Genomic DNA, 19,560 nt, shown 5'->3' on the forward strand with positions numbered 1-19,560 from the left:
CAGTGATGAGAAGTTGTATGAATTTTATGATGAATAAAACTTGAGTTCAATAACTTTATGTAATACATTTTTTAAAAATTGCAGGCCCCACAATTAAGGTGCGTCTTATGCATGGGCTTGTCTTATACATGGGGAAATATGGTAATACTAATAGCATCTATCTCACAGATCTATTGCAGAGATGAAATGTTTTAATAGATGGAATGGGCTTGGTATACAACAAGCCTTCAAAAAGTTGATCTTTCATCACTGCATATTATTGTGACAAAGATCAAATGTGGAGGCTGTCCTGCCTGGTCCTTAGGGCTAAGGTGTAGATCCTGGCTGGCCACTGAAGCACACACTTTTTTTTTTTTTTTTTTACAGAGACAGAGAAAGTCAGAGAGAGGGATAGATAGGGACAGACAGACAGGAATGGAGAGAGATGAGAAGCACCAATCATCAGTTTTTCATTGCAACATCTTAGTTGTTCATTGATTGCTTTCTCATATGTGCCTTTACCGCAGACCTTCAGCAGACTGAGTAACCCCTTGCTCAAGCCAGCAACCTTGGGTCCAAGCTGGTGAGCTTCGCTCAAACCAGATGAGCCCGCGCTCAAGCTGGCGACCTCAGGGTCTTGAACCTGGGTCCTCTGCATCCCAGTCTGACGCTCTATCCACTGCGCCACCGCCTGGTCAGGCAGCACACACTTCTTGATAAAGTGGTAAAGAGGGAGCACTGATACTGGAGAAAAACATGCCCATTTCAATATTTTGCCTTGAGGTGCTCCTGGAGAACTATGTTCTTTAAACCATGAGAGCTCTCAAGTAAGAGCAAATAGTGAGCATCAGTTAAGCTTATTCTTAAAATTATTATTAAAGGAAGCAAGATCATATGTAAAGAAGACAGGGATCCAAAAGTAGGGTAACAAGTTCCATGTAACTGAAGCTAGACATTTCAGTTCTGATTAACTGAATTCATTCTAAACACCCATGTAATTCAATTGATCAGTGAGTGAAATGAGTCTTATCTCTCAAGTAGGCAGAAGAGAAGCTGCTCAATAACTTTTACCCCAACTAGCTTTTGAAATATGTGTTTTAATGACTTTCTTTCAATGATAGGAAAAATGTCTTCTGGATTTTGGGGGGGAGGAAGAAGGAGGATAATAAACCACAGATCTCATTATTATGCTGCATTATTTATGAAGCTTTAATATTTTTTAGTTTCAACCGATTGAAGACTCCTTGTTTTAAATGCAGATATAAAGAACAATAGCACATGAAACCCATGTTAAGCAGTAATTTTTTGTAAAATAGTCCTAATCATAATTATAAAAGCACAGTAGACTCTAATGATTACTCTGTAGGATTAATCTACTATTTATTGAGCTATTACTATAACTCATTACATCGAATGTTAAGGATGCAACGGTGAGAAAGATTTAGTCTCTGCCCTCAAAGAGTTTATAGCTCAGTGGGGTAGAAATAGACATTGCAATAAACTACAGCAAGATGTAAGAAGTGTCATAGATAAATGTACAAAGTGCGAGTCTAGGAAATAACTCGGAGAAAACTTTTGAAAGTTTTACTAAAGAGGCTTACTAAGCTAAGAGTTTCTTCAGATGATCACCAACTGTGACTACAATGGAGAAAAATGTGGTTGTTCCCAGAAAATAGAAAAGATGTCAAACTCGTGAGAAGTATGGCAGTGAATACCCAGTTATGCCTATGCCTGGGTCAGTGAGCTACACTGCAGGTCTTAGCCATGGCTCTCTCTGATCCACTGTAAAACCTGCTGACCTCTCCCGGAGGCTACCACGCCCATTTCCAAGTCATGCTGCCAGTCCAGGAGAAAGGCTAGTTTTCTCCTAAGTTTGCTATCATAGGCATATATGAATTATCCCATTTCCCATTTGATACAAGGTTAGTGATCACTTTCATTAGCGCAGACCACCAGTATGCTGACTCCCCATTCATAACTCATTATAAGTGACTGGTAAATGGAGGTAGCAGCTGTCATTGGGTATGGAAGGAAACAAGGGCCAAGATATGTAAGATGGGAAAGAGATTACATTAAGAAGGGAATTGGTCAAATGTGGTCAAAGTGTCCCCCGAGCTGTAGATGAATCATTTAAGCATACAGCATGAGAGGCTCCTGACAACTTCAGGCTGTGGAAAAGTTAAAAATTGCACATATGTGTATGTGTGTGCCTATTACATACTAATATATGTAGTTTTATATATAATGTATATACACATGTCATTTCTGTGTATGAATGTGTATATTCTTATAAATATGCATATTTGTATATTTGTTTCAGACTAGACAGACTGGAAAGTAAGTGTTAGACTTCTCATACTCCTCACAGGCTCTGTCTCTTCCCACCCTTACCCCCGCTCCTCCACAGCACCAACAGCCTAAAGCAGAAAGGATGCTTTGCGACCGGAGGCTGCATCAGAAAGTATGCAGCTCTCTGAGGACATTCCACCTGGGAACCTCATTGGGTCCCTGCAGGATGGTGGGTTTTCGAAATCGGCAGATTCCCCCAGGAAGACAGGACCGCCGCTGACACGTAGGGCTCCAGCCGGCCGCCCCCCTTCCCCGCCCCTCCGGGTTCCTTAGTTGTCCCCCACGCGCGTCCGCCTGCTCCGCAGTGGCGGGCCAGGCCCGGGAGGCTCTCCGCGGCGCGCATGGCCCGCGGGCTGGAGTGGGCCGGCCGCGCAGGCGGGAGACAGGGAGGGGAGGGCACGGGAGGGCGCGGGCGGCGGGAGGCCATGCCTCCAGCTGCGGAGGCTGCCGCACAGCTGGAGCCCCGGCGGTCACCCGCGCGGCGCCGTAGCCCTCGCGCTCCCGCTGCCCGGCCCACGGCCGGCGGACTTTGCGGAGGGCGCCCGGCGTAGGCGGCGGCGGCTGTGGGCCGAGCCGGTATTTATAGCTCGGTGACAGTAGCGGCGGCGGAGACACCGCCTCTCGGTCTCGCCGCGCTTCCCAGCGAGGCCGCGGCGCGGCGGAGGGCTGTGCTCGACCGTGTCCCCGGTGTGCGGGCGCCCCGAGCCCGCGCGGTCCCATCGGGTGAGTACGCAGCCCGGCGCCGGGCGCGCGTCTGTGCCGCGCGGTCCGACCGCAGCCCGCTGCCGCCAGGTCCCTGCCCGCGAATGCGGAAGCGGCGGCAGCTCGGCCCGAACCCCCAGGTGCCTCTCCTCCCCCCTTCCCGGACCGCGAGCGGGACGCAGGGTAACGTGTCTGGGAGGGAACAGACATGCCGGCCCTTGAGGGAGAGCGCAGAAGAGACTCCTGGGGGGAAGGCTCTTGGTGGGTATCCCTCAACTCCTGAGCTCCAGGCGGGTAAGGGACGTCTCCAGAGCAGACCTTGAACTTTCCTCGATTCACTAGTTCCGAGGGTAAGAATTGAGTAGAAGCCCTATCAGTGATTAGTTAAATTAACAGGTTGCAGTAATGGGTGTTCTCATTAAAAACAACAGCAACAGCACTTGAGTGTTTGGGTGTTTACTAACTTGATCATCACTAAATAAAGCTATTTGTTCATTTCCATTTTCAAAAATACCACAGGCCCCCCAAGTGTGTTTGACCCATGTGGTGACACTTTGGCTGCCATTATTCATTCTACCAGGTGGCGTGGAACAGTAAACTGAGCATGTGTGTGTGCGATGGTAGTAGTAAACATCACGTGCTTATTTGGGTATTTATATGTGCATATAAGTCTCATGAATCAAAGAATTTCTTGAGTAAAAGAATGTTGAATAAATATAATGATAAAAGATGAATTGTCTGAAACCCAGAGAAAGACTTCTAGGAAGATTCCACGGTTTTGTTTTTTCAGAAAAAAAGTTCTTTTTACTTACGGAATATGAAGAATAGTAGAATCCCTGTAAAATCTGGTTTTTCATTGTTGTAAACTATTGAATTTTTGCTGTGTATTTACTTTCCACCTCCATCCCACCTCCATTCCACCTCCATCTGGTCCCTGTGATCGGAAACAAGTACTTGTCTGTTTTATTTAATTTTCTTCTTTAAACTGCCAGTCATTTAAAAAATAATTTTAGATACGAATGAATTCTATTTTATTCATTAGCTCTTACCTTCTTTGGAGTTGTGCTTAGATGATCATAAATGTATCATTGAAAAGGAGGTCTAAACATTTTTAAAGAATTTATTACTGATTATTTTTCAACTTAATAATGTGAATAGTCTCCTAAATGTTTTGCAATATTAATGAAAAGTTGGCAGTGTCTTTGTTAGAAGAGAGTCCCAGGTCTATGTTGCTTTCAGGTTCTCTGTTTTAAAAAAACTTTTTTTAAAATTATTATTATTTTTTTTGTATTTCTCTGAAGCTGGAAACGGGGAGAGACAGTCAGACAGACTCCCGCATGCGCCCGACCGGGATCCACCCGGCACGCCCACCAGGGGGCGATGCTCTGCCCACCAGGGGGCGATGCTCTGCCCCTCCAGGGCGTCGCTCCATCGCGACCAGAGCCACTCTAGCGCCTGTGGCAGAGGCCAAGGAGCCATCCCCAGTGCCCGGGCCATCTTTGCTCCAATGGAGCCTCAGCTGCTGGAGGGGAAGATAGAGACAGAGAGGAAGGAGAGGGGGAGGGGTGGAGAAGCAGATGGGCGCTTCTCCTGTGTGTCCTGGCCGGGAATCGAACCTGGGACTTCTGCACGCCAGGCCGACGCTCTACCACTGAGCCAACCGGCCAGGGCCTAAAAAAACTTTTATTGGTTCAGTGCTTTGTTATTCCAAGGACTGCAGAATGAGAACAAGGGAATAAAATCACTTAAAGTTTGAAAAAATGTGAACAGAACGTCTAGGCAGTGATTTATGGATGTAATCTTTCAAATTAGCTAAGGTACCACAAATACCATCCTGTCTGTATCTATGCAAAGCCACTTATGGTGGTTTCATTGATTAACTTAAAAGTTTGCTTTTGCTTTTTATTTAAAAGGCTGTGTGGTCTCTTGTATTGGACTAAAAGTAGGAAGTTCCGACTCTACCGTTATTATTGATATTTGTATTTTTTAAAAGCTGCATTAAGCACTTGTATTATGTAAATTGCTATGTGCCATCTCCTCATGCCTACCTTTTCATCTAACAATTCAGTATTTTAAACCCTCTCCTTACTGTAGGGCTGGTCCTGGGAAATCTGTGTTTGGTTTTTCTACCTTCTGCTATTTCTTCTTTTAAATACTTGAACATCCCATTATCCAGCGTCTATTCTCTCTGAAATGGATTTTTCAGTATTTTTGTCTTTTTCTCACCCAAAGCTGGTCTGAGATACAACCATCCATACATTTATGATTTATTTTATTCATCCATTAGCAAATAATAATTGAGTGCCTAAGAGGAGTAAGTTACCACCTAGTACTTATTGCTTCCTTCCCAATGTAACTTTATTTTGTATTCTGTACTTCTCAGTGCAGGGAGCACAGTAGTATTAAGATTATTGGCCTTGGGTCATGTGGAGGTATTGCTGCCTGTTTTTGCAAGTTGGTAGCTATCTGACCTCGGGCAGGTTATAACCTTTCTGAATCTCTATTTCTTCACTCATAAACCCAAAGGGTTGGTATAAGAACTAATTGAGACAATACGTGAAAAGTGCTTGCCAAGAGCCCAAAACATTAAAAAGCACTCACAAATGTTATTATTATGTTGTTTATATCTGCTTAAAGGGTGTTCGTCTCACAAAGTGCATCCCCCATTTCAAGGACTAGCAATTCCATTCTGGGTTTTGCCAGGCCATGTCCACATCCAGTCCCTCAGTTCATCTTGTCAGCTCCTCCTATCAAATGTACCCAGGAGGCCCTGGCCGGTTTGCTCAGTGGTAGAGCATCGGCCTGGCATGCAGGAGTCCCAGGTTCGATTCCCGGCCAGGGCACACGGGAGAAGCGCCCATCTGCTTTTCCACCCATCCCCTTCTCCGTCCTCTCTGTCTCTCTCTTCCCCTCCTGCAGCCAAGGCTCCATTGGAGCAAAGTTTGCCTGGGCGCTGAGGATGGCTCTGTGGCCTTTGCCTGAGGGGCTAGAATGGCTCTGATGGCGGCAGAGCGACGCCCCAAGATGGGCAGAGCATTGTCCCCTGGTGGGCATGCCGGGTGGATCCCGGTCAGGCGCATGCGGGAGTCTGTCTGACTGCCTCCCTGTTTCCAGCTTCGGAAAAATACAAAAAAAAAAAAAAAAATGTACCCAGGAGCGGAGACATTTGCAACCATCAGGCAGAGCGGCTCTTCTGACATTAAGTCACATTGTGTCCCTCTCCAGGCCTGATCATGATTGTCCCCTTCCACTCCCTGCACCCACCCACTATCCAGTCATACCTGCCCCTTGCTGCTCCTTATGTGCACTAACCATGCATCAGCACAGGCTTTGTGATTGGTTGTCCCTGCTGTCTGGATCACTCTTTCCCCAGATGTCTGCCTCCCTCCCTCCTTTCACATCTCTATTCAAATGCCACCTTATAATAAGGCCTTCCTCAACTTCCCTTACTCTTAATACTCCCTATTAATTTTCTCCTGCTTTTCTCCATCAACTGATAACTTCAAAAAATACATAGTATTTAATTTTTCTCTTAATGTCTGTTTCCCACATAAGACTATAACATGCAAGGCAACCGGGAACTGTCTGTTAGTAACCCTCACACATAGGCCTGTACCTGGCACAAAGAGGCAATCTGCATGTATTGAACAAACGAATGATGGATGTTATTCTGAAGTTAACAGATCTGGACTCCACCACTTTCTCTCTGATTTTGGACAGGTAGCTTAAGCTTTCTGAGCCTCAGTTTCCATATTTGTAAAATAAGGATAATAGTCATTCTTTCTAGAGTTGTAGTAATTCTTTAACACTGAGAATAGTATATATAATCACCCAATAAATGTAATATATAGTTGATATTATTTTGATGCTCATTTTTATGGAAATGACCAAGAGTCACTTGTGTTTTAACAATGGTCTTCAGGGTAGGACATAGCTGGAAGGGACGAGATTCTTTACAGTTGAAATCTCCTTTGGTCTTTGCTACAACTCTATGAAGAAAGTACTTTTATTAGGATTTTACTGGTGAAGAAATAGAATCTCAGAGAGGCTAGAGATTTGCCCAAGGTCACAGAGCTAGTGAGTAGCAGAGTCAGGCAGAGTTGGACCATATTCCTCCCACCACATTAGGTGGCTGTCTGCAAAACAGATGTTCCTAATTCCCTTGAATCATTCTAATGCATTCTAATGGTGTGATTTTGCCATTAAAAACACTAAGATAAAATGTGATATAATGTACGCTATTATTTACCTTTTAAGGAAATAATATTAAATAATTTAAAAGCTCCATTTTCCCTTTTAATATGTGATTTTAAAAGTGATTATATATTAGGGATTAAATGAAATGATTTTAAGAGTGTTCTGTTATCTGCAAAGAAGTACACCTATATTGGGAGAAAGCTACAACTAGGTAATTGGGGAAAATAGCCTTTAATGTTGTCTAGTACTAACATAGCCAAGAACTGTCTAAAACATAGCTGTATGCATCACAAAGTATGTTCCATAAAATGTAAAGTACTGGAGGTCTTTTTAAACATTATTTTTTAAAAAAATTGAATTCAAGATTCTGAAATAATGTTCACACTTTTGGCAGAGTGCAGGCACAGAGTATAGCCCTTTAATAAGAGCCAGGAGGGCTTACAGATGAATTTTCAGTCATAAATTCCAAAGAGCTTCAAGAAATTTGGAAAGATTTTAATTTTATCCTATAATAGAGCTCTACAGTGATAATGCTCTGTTCTTGTTATCTGGTTATTATTACCCAATGCTAAGATACTACATTAGGATGGTGCTTTGGGTATGGTTACTTGACTAGTAATAATGTGTCTTTTATATAGCAGGTTTCATTAGTCCATGAGGGACTTTTCCATACACATCCTTAAATATTTTTAATCTAAGTGATACACTCTATCTTGATCATACTTGTCATTGTGCAAAAAAACCCCCACAAAACAAAAAAAAAAAGAAAAAACCCTTTGCCTGAGCCAGGGTCTCTGTTGAGAAACATGACATTCACACTCCTGAAGACCTTTAGTGTTTTCATTTATTTGTCAAGACTCTCATAAGGAAGGAAGGCCTGGTACTTTGGTTCAATGCAACAAATTATTACAGTAATTGTTAGGTCATTGATGTTGCCTTCGTCTGGTATCTGATCATTTTTTACTTAAACTGTTGGAGTTGTCTCTAAATTAGTCTCCCCACTTTCATCGTGCCACATACCAACTGGTCATTTTCCAAGTTGACAGAGAATCTTCCCCAAACCCGGTTCCAATTAATTGTAACACTCTTCTGCTCTGAAACCTTTTATCCCCTATTTCTACTAAGTAAAATGTGAAACAACACTTTCATATAATCTTCCTCAGGTGGCCCCAAATTATCCTTTACTCTCATAAGATACCCCCAAGCACTCTCTGTTCCAGCCACACAGAACTATTGATACATCTCTCTGCCAGTCCCTGGCTCTCTCTCTCCTGTGCCTTTGTTCAAAGTATCTTCCCAACCTCAGTGTTCACACCTTTTGCCCATTTTCCTTTGAATTCCTCTACATTCTTAGCCTGTAGTACTAGGTGAACTTCTGGCTTGTAGAAAGATATGTGGCATTTCTAAGATCAAATATAAATATTAGAACCTTTAGAGTTGGAAACCATATCTGAAGGTCTGTGGATTATCAAATAGTAAATCAAGTTTGAACTTGTTACCAATTTCCAATATCTTTGTCACTACTATTATGTATTCCTAGTGGCATGTTCCTAATGATATCATTAGTTATCATGGTGGGGGTTGGTCTAGTTCTCAGAGATGCAGTGTTTTCTATAAACATTGCTGTAAAATCACAGAGTGAACGTCAGTGATACATGATCAAAGGATGGTCAGACCAGCTCAACTACTTAACACTGATGCTCAAAGAAGATAAAAAAAATTGAGCAATCCTGTCAGTCACATGGTTCTAGTTCTTTCTGGCCAGGCTGCCACGGTCCTTTTGAATAGTAATAGTAGGTTCATTCATCCTAGAAGTACTGTGAATCTTATATTGGACAGTTTTATTACTAAAAACTTTTAAACCAGTATGTAAAGGGTAAGATTTTAGAATTTATGTCTTGATGTGAGTAAGGCATCTGGCCCCCCCGCCGCACTTCTGGAAGGGGCACATCTTTCATTGGTGGTCAGTGAGAGGAGCACTGTATGTGGCGGCCCTCCAATGTCTGAGGGACAGTGAACTGGCCCCCTGTGTAAAAAGTTTGGGGACCCCTGGCGTAGAGTGTTGAAACCAGGTGGCATGAGTTTGAATCCTAGCTCTGACACAGATCCATTTTGTTCTTTGGTACAAGTTACTGAACTCTTAAGTTTTGGTTTCAACAGTTGTAGAATAAGAGTTTTTTTCTTTCTTGGGCTGCTAAGAAATTTAAATGAGATGTTGGTAAAGCTCAGGAGCATAATGCCTGGTATGTGGTAAGTACTCGATAAATGTCGGCCTCAGTAATAGTGATGATATTGCAGAGCTTGGTGTTGAAATGAGATGGTGTTGGGTGGGGACACATCATTGCTGTTACTGGCTTCAGTGCCGTCTTTGGGCTCCCCTGCTCTTCTCTGCCCTTAATGGAAGCTAATGGCAGGTTTCTCTGCCTCCTTCTCATCTCATCCAAACAAGGAGGGGCTTCTCCTTTGCGTTGCACCACTCAGCTCATCCGGTAGGTGTTTATGGGTAGCCTATTATGGGCTAGACCAGGGGTCCCTAAACTTTTTACACAGGGGGCCAGTTCACTGCCCCTTAGACCAGTGATTTTCAACCTTTGTTTCTCACGTACTCGTAAACTAATTACTAAAGAAAAAGGGGCCCTGACCTCTTCTTTAGTAACTAATTTATTTGTGCCATGAGATGAAAATGGTTGTATTTAGTCAGGGGCACTGACCATAGTAATTAGTGTGTGTTTGTGCCCTGAAAAAAAAAAGGTTGAAAATCACTGTCTTAGACCGTTGGAGGGCCAGACTATATATATAAAAAAACTATGAACAAATCTCTATGCACACTGCACATATCTTATTTTAAACTAAAAAAACAAAATGGGAACAAATACAATATTTAAAATAAACAAGTAAATTTAAATCAACAAACTTACCAGTATTTCAATGGGAACAATGCTCCTCTCACTGATCACCAATGAAAGAGGTGCCCCTTCTGGAAGTGTGGCGGGGGCCAGATAAATGGCCTCAGGGGGCCACAGTCTGGGGATCCACAGCCCTCTGCTGTGCCCTGGAAGTAAACAGCCCCCTCCCTGAGGCCTTGATGATCTAGTGAGGAAGATGAACACTTTTACAGATTACTTCTCTATGGTATGCTAAGAGCCAAGATAAAAACACATTTAATTAAGAGCTCATCCATGGTTGCAGAATTGAATTTAAAAACATGTATAAAGGGTTTGCTGACTACATGCATGGTGTCACATAGTCAGCTTGAACAACCCCAGTCCTGGATTATTATTATTATTATTTTTTCTTCCTTTCTTTTTTTTTTTTTAAGCTGGAAACGGGGAGAGACAGTCAGACAGACTCCCGCATGCGCCCGACTGGGATCCACCCGGCACGCCCACAAGGGGTGGTGCTCTGCCCACCAGGGGGCGATGCTCTGCACCTCCGGGGCGTTGCTCTGCCGCGACCAGAGCCACTCTAGCTCCTGGGGCAGAGGCCACGGAACCATCCCCAGCGCCCGGGCCATCTTTGCTCCAACGGAGCCTTGGCTGCGGGAGGGGAAGAGAGAGACAGAGAGGAAGGGGGGGGGTGGAGAAGCAAATGGGCACCTCTCCTATGTGCCCTGGCCGGGAATCGAACCCGGGTCCTCCGCATGCCAGGCCGACGCTCTACCGCTGAGCCAATTGGCCAGGGCCCCAGTCCTGGATTATTAACATTAGAGTCACCAAGTGATTGTGTTGACCATAAAGATGCTGTATGTAAGCCACAGAAGTGAATGAAGTTTTAGAGTTCTGGATATCAGATACCCGAGGAACTAGAAAACAGGGCTGAGATGACTAGGCAAACTTTTGGCAACCTTATATATGAAATTCGGAAGTGAGAATCAACAGAAGTTTTATTCAAGTTGTGCAGGTTTTGAAATTTGGGATCCCCCATTCCCAGTCCCCAGAAGACATCACTCCAGCTTTGGAGTGCAAGGCATGAATAAATATCAGCCATATTTTGCATAAAATAAAAAGAGCAAAAGATCAATAACAGGGCCCTGTTCATTTGGCTGGTATCTAAGTCACTGAACCTGTTAGTGGAAATTAAGAATAAACTGTAAATGTGATGGGAAATATCTTATGGGAAGAAGCACTTCTAGCTTTGAGGTATATTAGAAAAACCAAGGGCTAGGAATGAATTTGAATTCAAATACTGGCTCTTCCACTTCCTGGATATCTGAGCCATTGTTTCCTCATTTGTAACATGGCATGATAGTAGCATCATGGTAGGCATTAAAATCTGTACTAGTGCACTACTATAGCTCAATATGATAGTTCTTGCTCTTGAAACAATATGAATACCAGAGAGAAACAGCTGTTTCCAACATTTTTTTTAGAATGTTCTAATTCAACTTGGGCCATGTCTACATTACATTGCACCCAAAGCAACATTTTGAAGTAAAAAACAACAATAAAATAAGTATATGCCAACCCTGCACAAAGCGCTTATTTAAACAAGGATTAAGGTCATGTGTATTCAGTCAGTGTTCCATATTCTGCTGCCTTGCTTGCGTGTAGGTATGAGGAGGGGAGGTGTTGGTGCAACTGCAATAGAATTCCTCACCTGTGAGAGAAGCAACAGAGAATCCTCTTAAATGATTACCCTGTCCAGTTCTGATGGCATGTAGGAATCACTTTTGCTTCAAGACTATTGGCTTTGAGATGATTGCTGTGTATTCTATTGTGGTGGTCATCTCTGGACTTTTCCAAAGATGTTGCTTCGAATTGAATTGACAGTTGACCCATTTTGGCATCCTTGCATATTGAATGCCATGAAAACACATGATGTTCACTGTTGTTCTTCATTGCTTTCTCTGCTCTTTTTTTGGTGTGAGAACCAGACAGGTCTGTATTGCTGTATGGTGTGATGAACCACACATAAAAATAAAAAAGGAAAGAAAGAAACTTGTGATAGTTCCTATTTCTAAGCGTCCGAGCCGCAGCTCCAGGGGACAGTTGATATTTCAGAGTATTCACACAGATCACAAAGGACTTGAAATTACTTAAAAGGTTTATAAACCCACTGAACGGTGACTGTTTTGCTGAATTTTATGGTCAGTCCTTTTGTGTGTTTATGTGGTCTTTCTAAAGTACTTAAGTCTTCATTAACTTAAATTGTGGTTTAATTGAGATTCATCAGCCTAGAATATTGGATTGGGATTTGAGAGCCTTAGAGCCTATTCTCAGATCTTCCATTAACTTAGAGTTACTTTAGGCTTTTGGCTTGATCTTTGTATTTTTAGCCATATATGTATTTACCTACATATCAATTATACATATATTTTTCTCCTGTGCTATAGAAGTATGTATTACAGAGTTAATATAATCATCTCTAGAGGAGAATGGATCTCCAGAAGGCATTTAAGGGATGATGTCCTTGGGGCTGGGCCCTGGGTCTGCCCCATCAGGCCAGGAAAACACCTGGAGCTGGTCGGCTGCTGGCAAGGGCTGGAGATCAGGTCCTGGGTTCTGACCTCAGAGGCTCAAATCAGAACTCTCCAGTTGGATGACTTTGGGCAAGTTATATAATCTGTGAGAGCATCAGTTCCCTGCTTGGAAATGAAGCGATGACAGTATTTCAGAGGGTTGTTATGACAAAAATGAAATAATGCGTGCAGACACCTGACATTGAGCCTGGATGTCAATTATTGTAGACTTTGTAAGAGTCCCTCTTTTCTCTTCCAGTTCTAAATAAATTGAGAAAGAAGAAAAAAAGAATTGGCAGATGGTGGTGAAACTTTGCCTTTATTATTATTTTGATATGAGATTTATTCAGCTTTATTATTATTTTTTAAAAAAAGAAAGCTATAACTTAGTCTGAGCACCAAACAGGCTTACCAGAACTGATTCCAGATGTTGTAGACTGCAAGGTGCAAAAAGCCTTTGTAAATACTAGGCTTAGCAAAAGGCTAGGTTCTCCCCCCTCCACCTCCATATTGGCTATGATGCTGAGTATTTGCACCCACTTCACTTGCTTGCTTAAGTTGCTGGAAGCAATTTACATGCCCTTCCTCTTACTCTTTGTTTGTTCAGATGTTGGTTGATTTCGCTTATGCGTGGTAGGGGGGATTCCTGTTTATGCGGCAGATGTGTAACTTTGTATCAAGGACTTCCTTGATTTGCATATGGCTCTATAATAAAGCAAACTGGGGCTATGGGGCACTCAGATATTGCCATCAGCATTGAAGAGGCCTCCCTATTCCGTCCTTTTTTCTTAATGAGTCTGTTTTCTTAATTCTGCACCGTTCTCCCTCAAGACCCAGACCCAGAATTACTAACCGCACTGGTCCGCGGCACCCAGAGTTAGGCACCCACAGTTTAGACTGTGCTCTGCCCTCTCATGTCTGTCCCCACCAGTCCCCCTGCTCTTTCATTCTTCTTTCCTAAATCTACCAGTGACCATAGCTATTATTAGATCATGGGGAAGGGACACTATTTACCGTATGCCCCTCAATCTCAGACTTGTCATGGTGGTGTAAGTAGGGACAGGTATCATCTTTTCTGAATAAATTTTTTTTTGCTTTATTTTTTTAAAAATTAATTTTAATGGGGTGACATTGATAAATCAGGGTATATATGTTCAGAGAAAACATCTCTAGGTTATTTGGACATTTGATTATGTTGCATTCCCATCACCCAAAGTCCCATTGTCTTCCATCACCTTCTAACTGGTTTTCTTTGTGCCCCTCCCCTCCCCCAACCCCATCCCTCTCCCCCCCACCCCATAACCCCACACTCTTGTCCATGTCTCTGAGTCTCATTTTTATGTCCCAACTATGTATGGAATCATATAATTCTTAATTTTTTCTGATTTACTTATTTCGCTCAGAATAATGTTATCAAGGTTCATCCATGTTGTTGTAAATGATCCGATGTCATCATTTCTTATGGATGAGTAGTATTCCATTGTATATATGTACCAAAGCTTTTTAATCCATTCGTCCACTGACGGACACTTGGGCTGTTTCCAGATCTTAGCTATTGTGAACAATGCTGCCATAAACATGGGGGTGCATTTCTTCTTTTGAAACAGTGCTATGGTGTTCTTGGGGTATATTCCTAAAATTGGTATAGCTGGGTCAAAAGGCAGTTTGATTTTTAATTTCTTGAGGAATCTCCATACTGTTTTCCACAGTGGATGCACCAGTCTGCATTCCCACCAGCAGTGCAGGAGGGTTCTCTTTTCTCCTCATTCTCACCAGCACTTATTCTGTGTTGTTTTGTTGATGAGCACCATTCTGACTGGTGTGAGGTGATATCTCATTGTGGTTTTAATTTGCATTTCTCTAATAATTACTAATGTTGAGCATTTTGAATAAATCTTTATTGAGCTGTTATACATCTGAACAGAGAGTAGGAAGAGGGAGACTTTGGTTTTTGCTCTAACCCTATGTATCTTTTCTCATACAGGTACGCTACGACGGAACTGAAGTTTTGAAGGATGGGTAAAGACTTTCGTTATTATTTCCAGCACCCCTGGTCTCGCATGATTGTGGCTTACTTGGTGATCTTCTTTAACTTCTTAATATTTGCGGAGGACCCAGTTTCTCATAGCCAAACAGAAGCCAATGTTATTGTTGTTGGAAACTGTTTTTCATTTGTAACAAATAAATACCCTAGAGGAGTTGGCTGGAGGATCCTGAAGGTGCTTCTATGGCTACTCGCCATTCTCACTGGATTAATAGCTGGCAAATTTCTGTTCCACCAGCGTTTGTTTGGTAAGTGCCCATGGAATATAAAGTTGATATTGATAATCATTTCATTTCTATTCTCCAAAATAGAGCTTTGTTATTTTCTAACTGCAAAGGTTAAGATGCATTTCAGTTTTCCCTCCAGCCTTAATTTGTTATACACTGTTGTAGCTAGGTTCTTCAACTATTCTCTGTTTAAAGTTTATTTTGCTATGACCTAAGGAAAATTAGCATGAGGTAAAATTAATACCAGACTTCATTTCAAAAAATGGCTTTAGAGAAAAATGAATGTATGTGTAATCTTATTTAGGGAATAGATGAAAATAACCCTTTCCTCATAAATAGTACATAAGCGTGATATTATAAATAGATCAAAATTGGCTTTAGGATGTTTATTTTGAGCTTATTCAACCACACAGAGCAATATATTAGTAAGAAACCCCTTGGTAGTAATCAACAGAAAAAAAGGAGACTATATTAGTTTAAGATAATAAGATACTGTACCTTACTGTTAAGGATTTTGGGATCTTGCACAGAGACCAAGGATAGACTTGACTTGAATTATTGGAATTAATGGAACCAGGGGCTTGAATTTTATCAGGATATTCTTTGTCTTGACTCCTCTCTCATGTCTGCTTTATTCTCCATGTGCACGTTGAAGATCATTTTGTATCACACAGAAGGGCTTGCTTTACTCTCTTGATCCCATGTTTAAACGTTCAGGGAAGAGGCTGGAGCTAACCAGTTTGGGTATGGTTTTCACCTCTGACCTAACTAGTGTTGGCCAAGAGGTGGGTGATATTTATCCAACAAATATTCACTGATGACTTGTTACATCCAGACACTATTCTAGATTGTGAATCAAACAGATAAGATCTCTGCCCACATGAAAATTTACATCCTACAGGAGAAAGACACTAAGCAAGTAAAATTATACTATGCAAAGAGGTGGTAGGTACTATGAATAAGAAAGTTTTAAATGCTGCTGGGTCAAGTAGGAAGAGGACTTGATAATAGAACTTTGAATTTAGCAATTATAAGATCATAGATAACTTATTGTGGGTATTTTCAATATAGAAGTTTGGTTAGAAACAGATGGCAGTGTTTTAAGGAATGAACAAAAAAGCTATATATGTACACATGCACATATACAGATACATAATATTAAACATATATTCCTTTTACTCTCTACTTTATCCTCAAACTATTGCCATCTGGTTCTATTACATAAATATATAAAATGTACATATTTTATATTTATTATATATGTACATAGTTTCAAGGAGCTTGGTGAGGAAATGGAAGAAGAAAATGGGAAGTAGCTGAAAATGGAAGGACCAAGGGTAGATTTTTGTTGTTGGTGGTGGTGGTGGAGGATTTATTTGAGGAGTGAGATTGATTGCTCTCTTTGTTGTTGTCAGGGAAGGAGCTAGACTGAAGTGCACTTGAAGATATAAAAGAAAGCATCTCTGAAGGTTTCTTTACTCTGTGACTTAGAACACAGGTAGAAGTATTGGCCTAAAGGACAGAAGTGAGACCCCTGCTCCTCAGAAATAGTCCTCAATGAGGTAAAGGCTGGCTCTCTCATAGGTATGTTTGATGTGGAGGAGCTCAGGGGTAATGGTGCTGCCATCTGGTGATCTCTATTTCACTATGAAGAAGGAAGGGCTAATGATAAAGACGGAGAGGCTGGATATGACACAACGAGTTTAAGAAAGTGGTCAAGGTTTGGAACAGTGATCCAAGGGCATGTGGAAGCAAACGGGGTAGGGAAAAATGAAAGAGTTACTGATTATTACTGAGAGATGTTGAGGTTAGCTGCTATAAATTTGTAAATATGCATTGTTGAACAGTTTTCTCTGTGAGAGCTCAGTCACCTGGAACAGAATTTGAGAATGATTTATCTGGGTGAGGACAGCTCAGTTTTGCTGTATTGGAAAAAAGGATGGAACATAAATGGAGGAGTCTAATAAAAAAGTTATTGATTTGATTAATAGGAGGTTTTGGCTGGACATGGAAAGCAGGTGGGGAAGATGATGGTCTGGGAGGAGTGGGCAAGGGCCTGAGGTTTGGATGAAACTGAACAGGTGAAATGAGTTTAAGAAAAGGGAAAGGACTGATGGGTGTGGTTAGATAAGTTTTAACAGAATTAACAGCCATTCTTTGTGGTGATTCCTAACTAGGGTGTAGGCCAGTGGTTCCCAAACTTTTTGAAGTTGAGGCGCATTTAAAATCCTACAAATAATTGTAGGCACACTATATACAGATTTCTGAGAAATATGTCATAATAATTAAGTCAAATATTAAAGAAAAAAATATAAAGTCCAAGTGTGCTTTTATGATAATTAAACAAAATAAAGACGACAAAATTAAATTTATTCTGACATTAAAAAACATTTTTATGTTACATTTTTTGAGTTATGCTCTTTTTTGTTGTATTTTTCTGAAGCTGGAAACGGGGAGAGACAGACAGACTCCCGCATGCGCCCGACCAGGATCCACCCGGCACGCCCACCAGGGGCGATGCTCTGCCCCTCCGGGGCGTCACTCTGCTGCGACCAGAGCCACTCTAGCGCCTGGGGCAGAGGCCAAGGAGCCATCCCCAGCGCCCGGGCCATCTTTGCTCCAATGGAGCTTTGCTGCGGGAGGGGAAGAGAGAGACAGAGAGGAAGGAGAGGGGGAGGGGTGGAGAAGCAGATGGTCGCTTCTCCTGTGTGCCCTGGCTGGGAATCGAACCCGGGACTTCTGCACGCCAGGCTGACGCTCTTCCACTGAGCAAACCGGCCAGGGCCGACAATTCCTTCTGTTTAATCATTAATCCAAAACCCCCACCATACATATCATCTTAACTTTACACCAAACAAAGGATAGAAGAAACTTGCCTCCCTATTTCCAGGGAATATGAGGGGTAGTGTAAACAATCCAGCACCACAGCTTAACAGCCTTTTGCAACCTAATCAGGCAAGTGAGGTGGGTGGTTGGGCAGACTGTCAGCTTACAGCCAATTCCCCACACCTCTGTCCCCCAAAAATCTAAACTCCAAAAACCCTTTTGGTTTTTTGGTCCCCAACAGGCACATATTTCTCTGGAATACCATAGGGCGCACCTGGAAATCTTCTAGGGAGCACCAGTACACCCTGGCGCATGCTTTGAGAACCACTGGTGTAGTCTTTAGAGAGTAGGTGCTAAAGTAGAGTGGAGAGAGATGTCATTGATACAGAGGATATTTAGGAACTGGGTGTTAGTTTGGCCATTCACCAAACATTGAACCAACATGGTATCCTGCCTAGTAAACATGGGTAGAAGAGGTTAAATGTGAGGGTGGGTTAGTTTCCAAAAACGAGTGGAGAGACGTGTGCTGGGCAGACAAAAACAGTAGATATCCATTACAAGTAATGACTGGATATGTTTGTAGCCCATTCAGGAAATTTGCTCAGTGTAGAAATTTAAGGCAAACTTAGACCAAAATACCCAGTTTGGAGAAAAGCTTTCTGCCTGTATGAAAGATTGAGAATCATACGGTCAAAGTTATGGTATTAATAATAGGAGCAGATCATTTGGTTGTGTAATTGCTGCATTTTATTAAGTTATTCCATTACAGGTTTTTTTGTTGTTGTTGTTTTGTATTTTTCTGAAGTTGGAAACGAGGAGGCAGTCAGACTCCCGCATGCGCCCGACTGGGATCCACCCAGCATGCCCACCAGGGGACGATGCTCTGTGCATCTGGGGTGTCACTCTGCCGCAATCAGACCAATCTAGTGCCTGAGACAAAGGCCACAGAGCCATCCTCAGCGCCCGGGCCAACTTTGCTCCAATGGAGCCTTGGTTGTGGGAGGGGAAAAGAGAGATAGAGAGGAAGGAGAGAGGGAGGGGTGGAGAAGCAGATGGGCGCTTCTCCTGTGTGCCCTGGCTGGGAATCGAACCCGGGACTTCTGCACGCCAGGCCGACACTCTACCACTGAGCCAACCGGCCAGGGCCTTCCACTACAGTTTTATCTCTCATACTGAAATCATATTTTAGTAATTTCTTAGTTTTTAATTCTCCTGTTATTATAGATAATTTAACCCTGGAAAGTCACTCTAGATTTCAAGTGGTAAGCTGAGTACAGATGATTTTAAAATAGTGCAAGAGTATCTTTTTATGTATGTATGTATATATTTTTGCTTACTATAAGAAAGAGTCTATAATGTGCTCAACTTTATCACTTCTATTTGGCAATATGATAGTTTCCTTCTTTTTTTCTTTTCACTAAAAATCTATGCAATTATATGGGGTATTAGAGAAGGAATGATAACCTTCTGCCAGTTTTGATGGGAAGTGATAACTAGACTCCTGATTGAACTTTCTAATGAACTTGAATCTTGTGCTCTCCTTTTGTGTCATTTCATCTTCCTTACGGCTGTTCTTTCTTCCTTCATTCACAAACTCTTAATCATTTGCTTGTAATCTCTCCACAATTTATTCTGGATTTTGCTACTGAAATAATTTTTCTACATGGCTAAATGTCTCCTGTCACTTACAGAATAAAGTTTTAAATGCCTTTGATTGAAATCCAAAGCTTATTATGATCTACTCCTGCCTGACTTTAGACCTGGTCTCTTGACGGTCT

The 19,560-nt window shown here is 42.1% G+C and overlaps 1 protein-coding gene across 4 annotated transcripts in view; it reads left to right on the forward strand.

Annotated features, from left to right (window-relative positions):
* Positions 1 to 2,733: 2,733 nt before the first annotated feature.
* The window catches only part of TMEM117 (transmembrane protein 117), a 535,376-nt gene continuing 518,549 nt past the window's right edge, over positions 2,734 to 19,560 (forward strand). The window contains exons 1-2 of one of the 4 annotated variants that reach the window (XM_066258157.1): positions 2,734 to 3,051; positions 14,670 to 14,977. In XM_066258157.1, the coding sequence (XP_066114254.1) occupies positions 14,701 to 14,977 (277 nt within the window). In that variant the 5' untranslated portion in view covers positions 2,734 to 3,051; positions 14,670 to 14,700. Of the gene's footprint in view, positions 3,052 to 3,080; positions 3,381 to 14,669; positions 14,978 to 19,560 lie in introns of those variants that run through there. The other 3 variants (XM_066258158.1, XM_066258159.1, XM_066258160.1) reach the window with 3 other exon arrangements.

The sequence above is a fragment of the Saccopteryx bilineata genome, chromosome 2 (genome assembly GCF_036850765.1).
Source record: "Saccopteryx bilineata isolate mSacBil1 chromosome 2, mSacBil1_pri_phased_curated, whole genome shotgun sequence".
In the NCBI taxonomy this organism is placed as follows: domain Eukaryota; kingdom Metazoa; phylum Chordata; class Mammalia; order Chiroptera; family Emballonuridae; genus Saccopteryx; species Saccopteryx bilineata.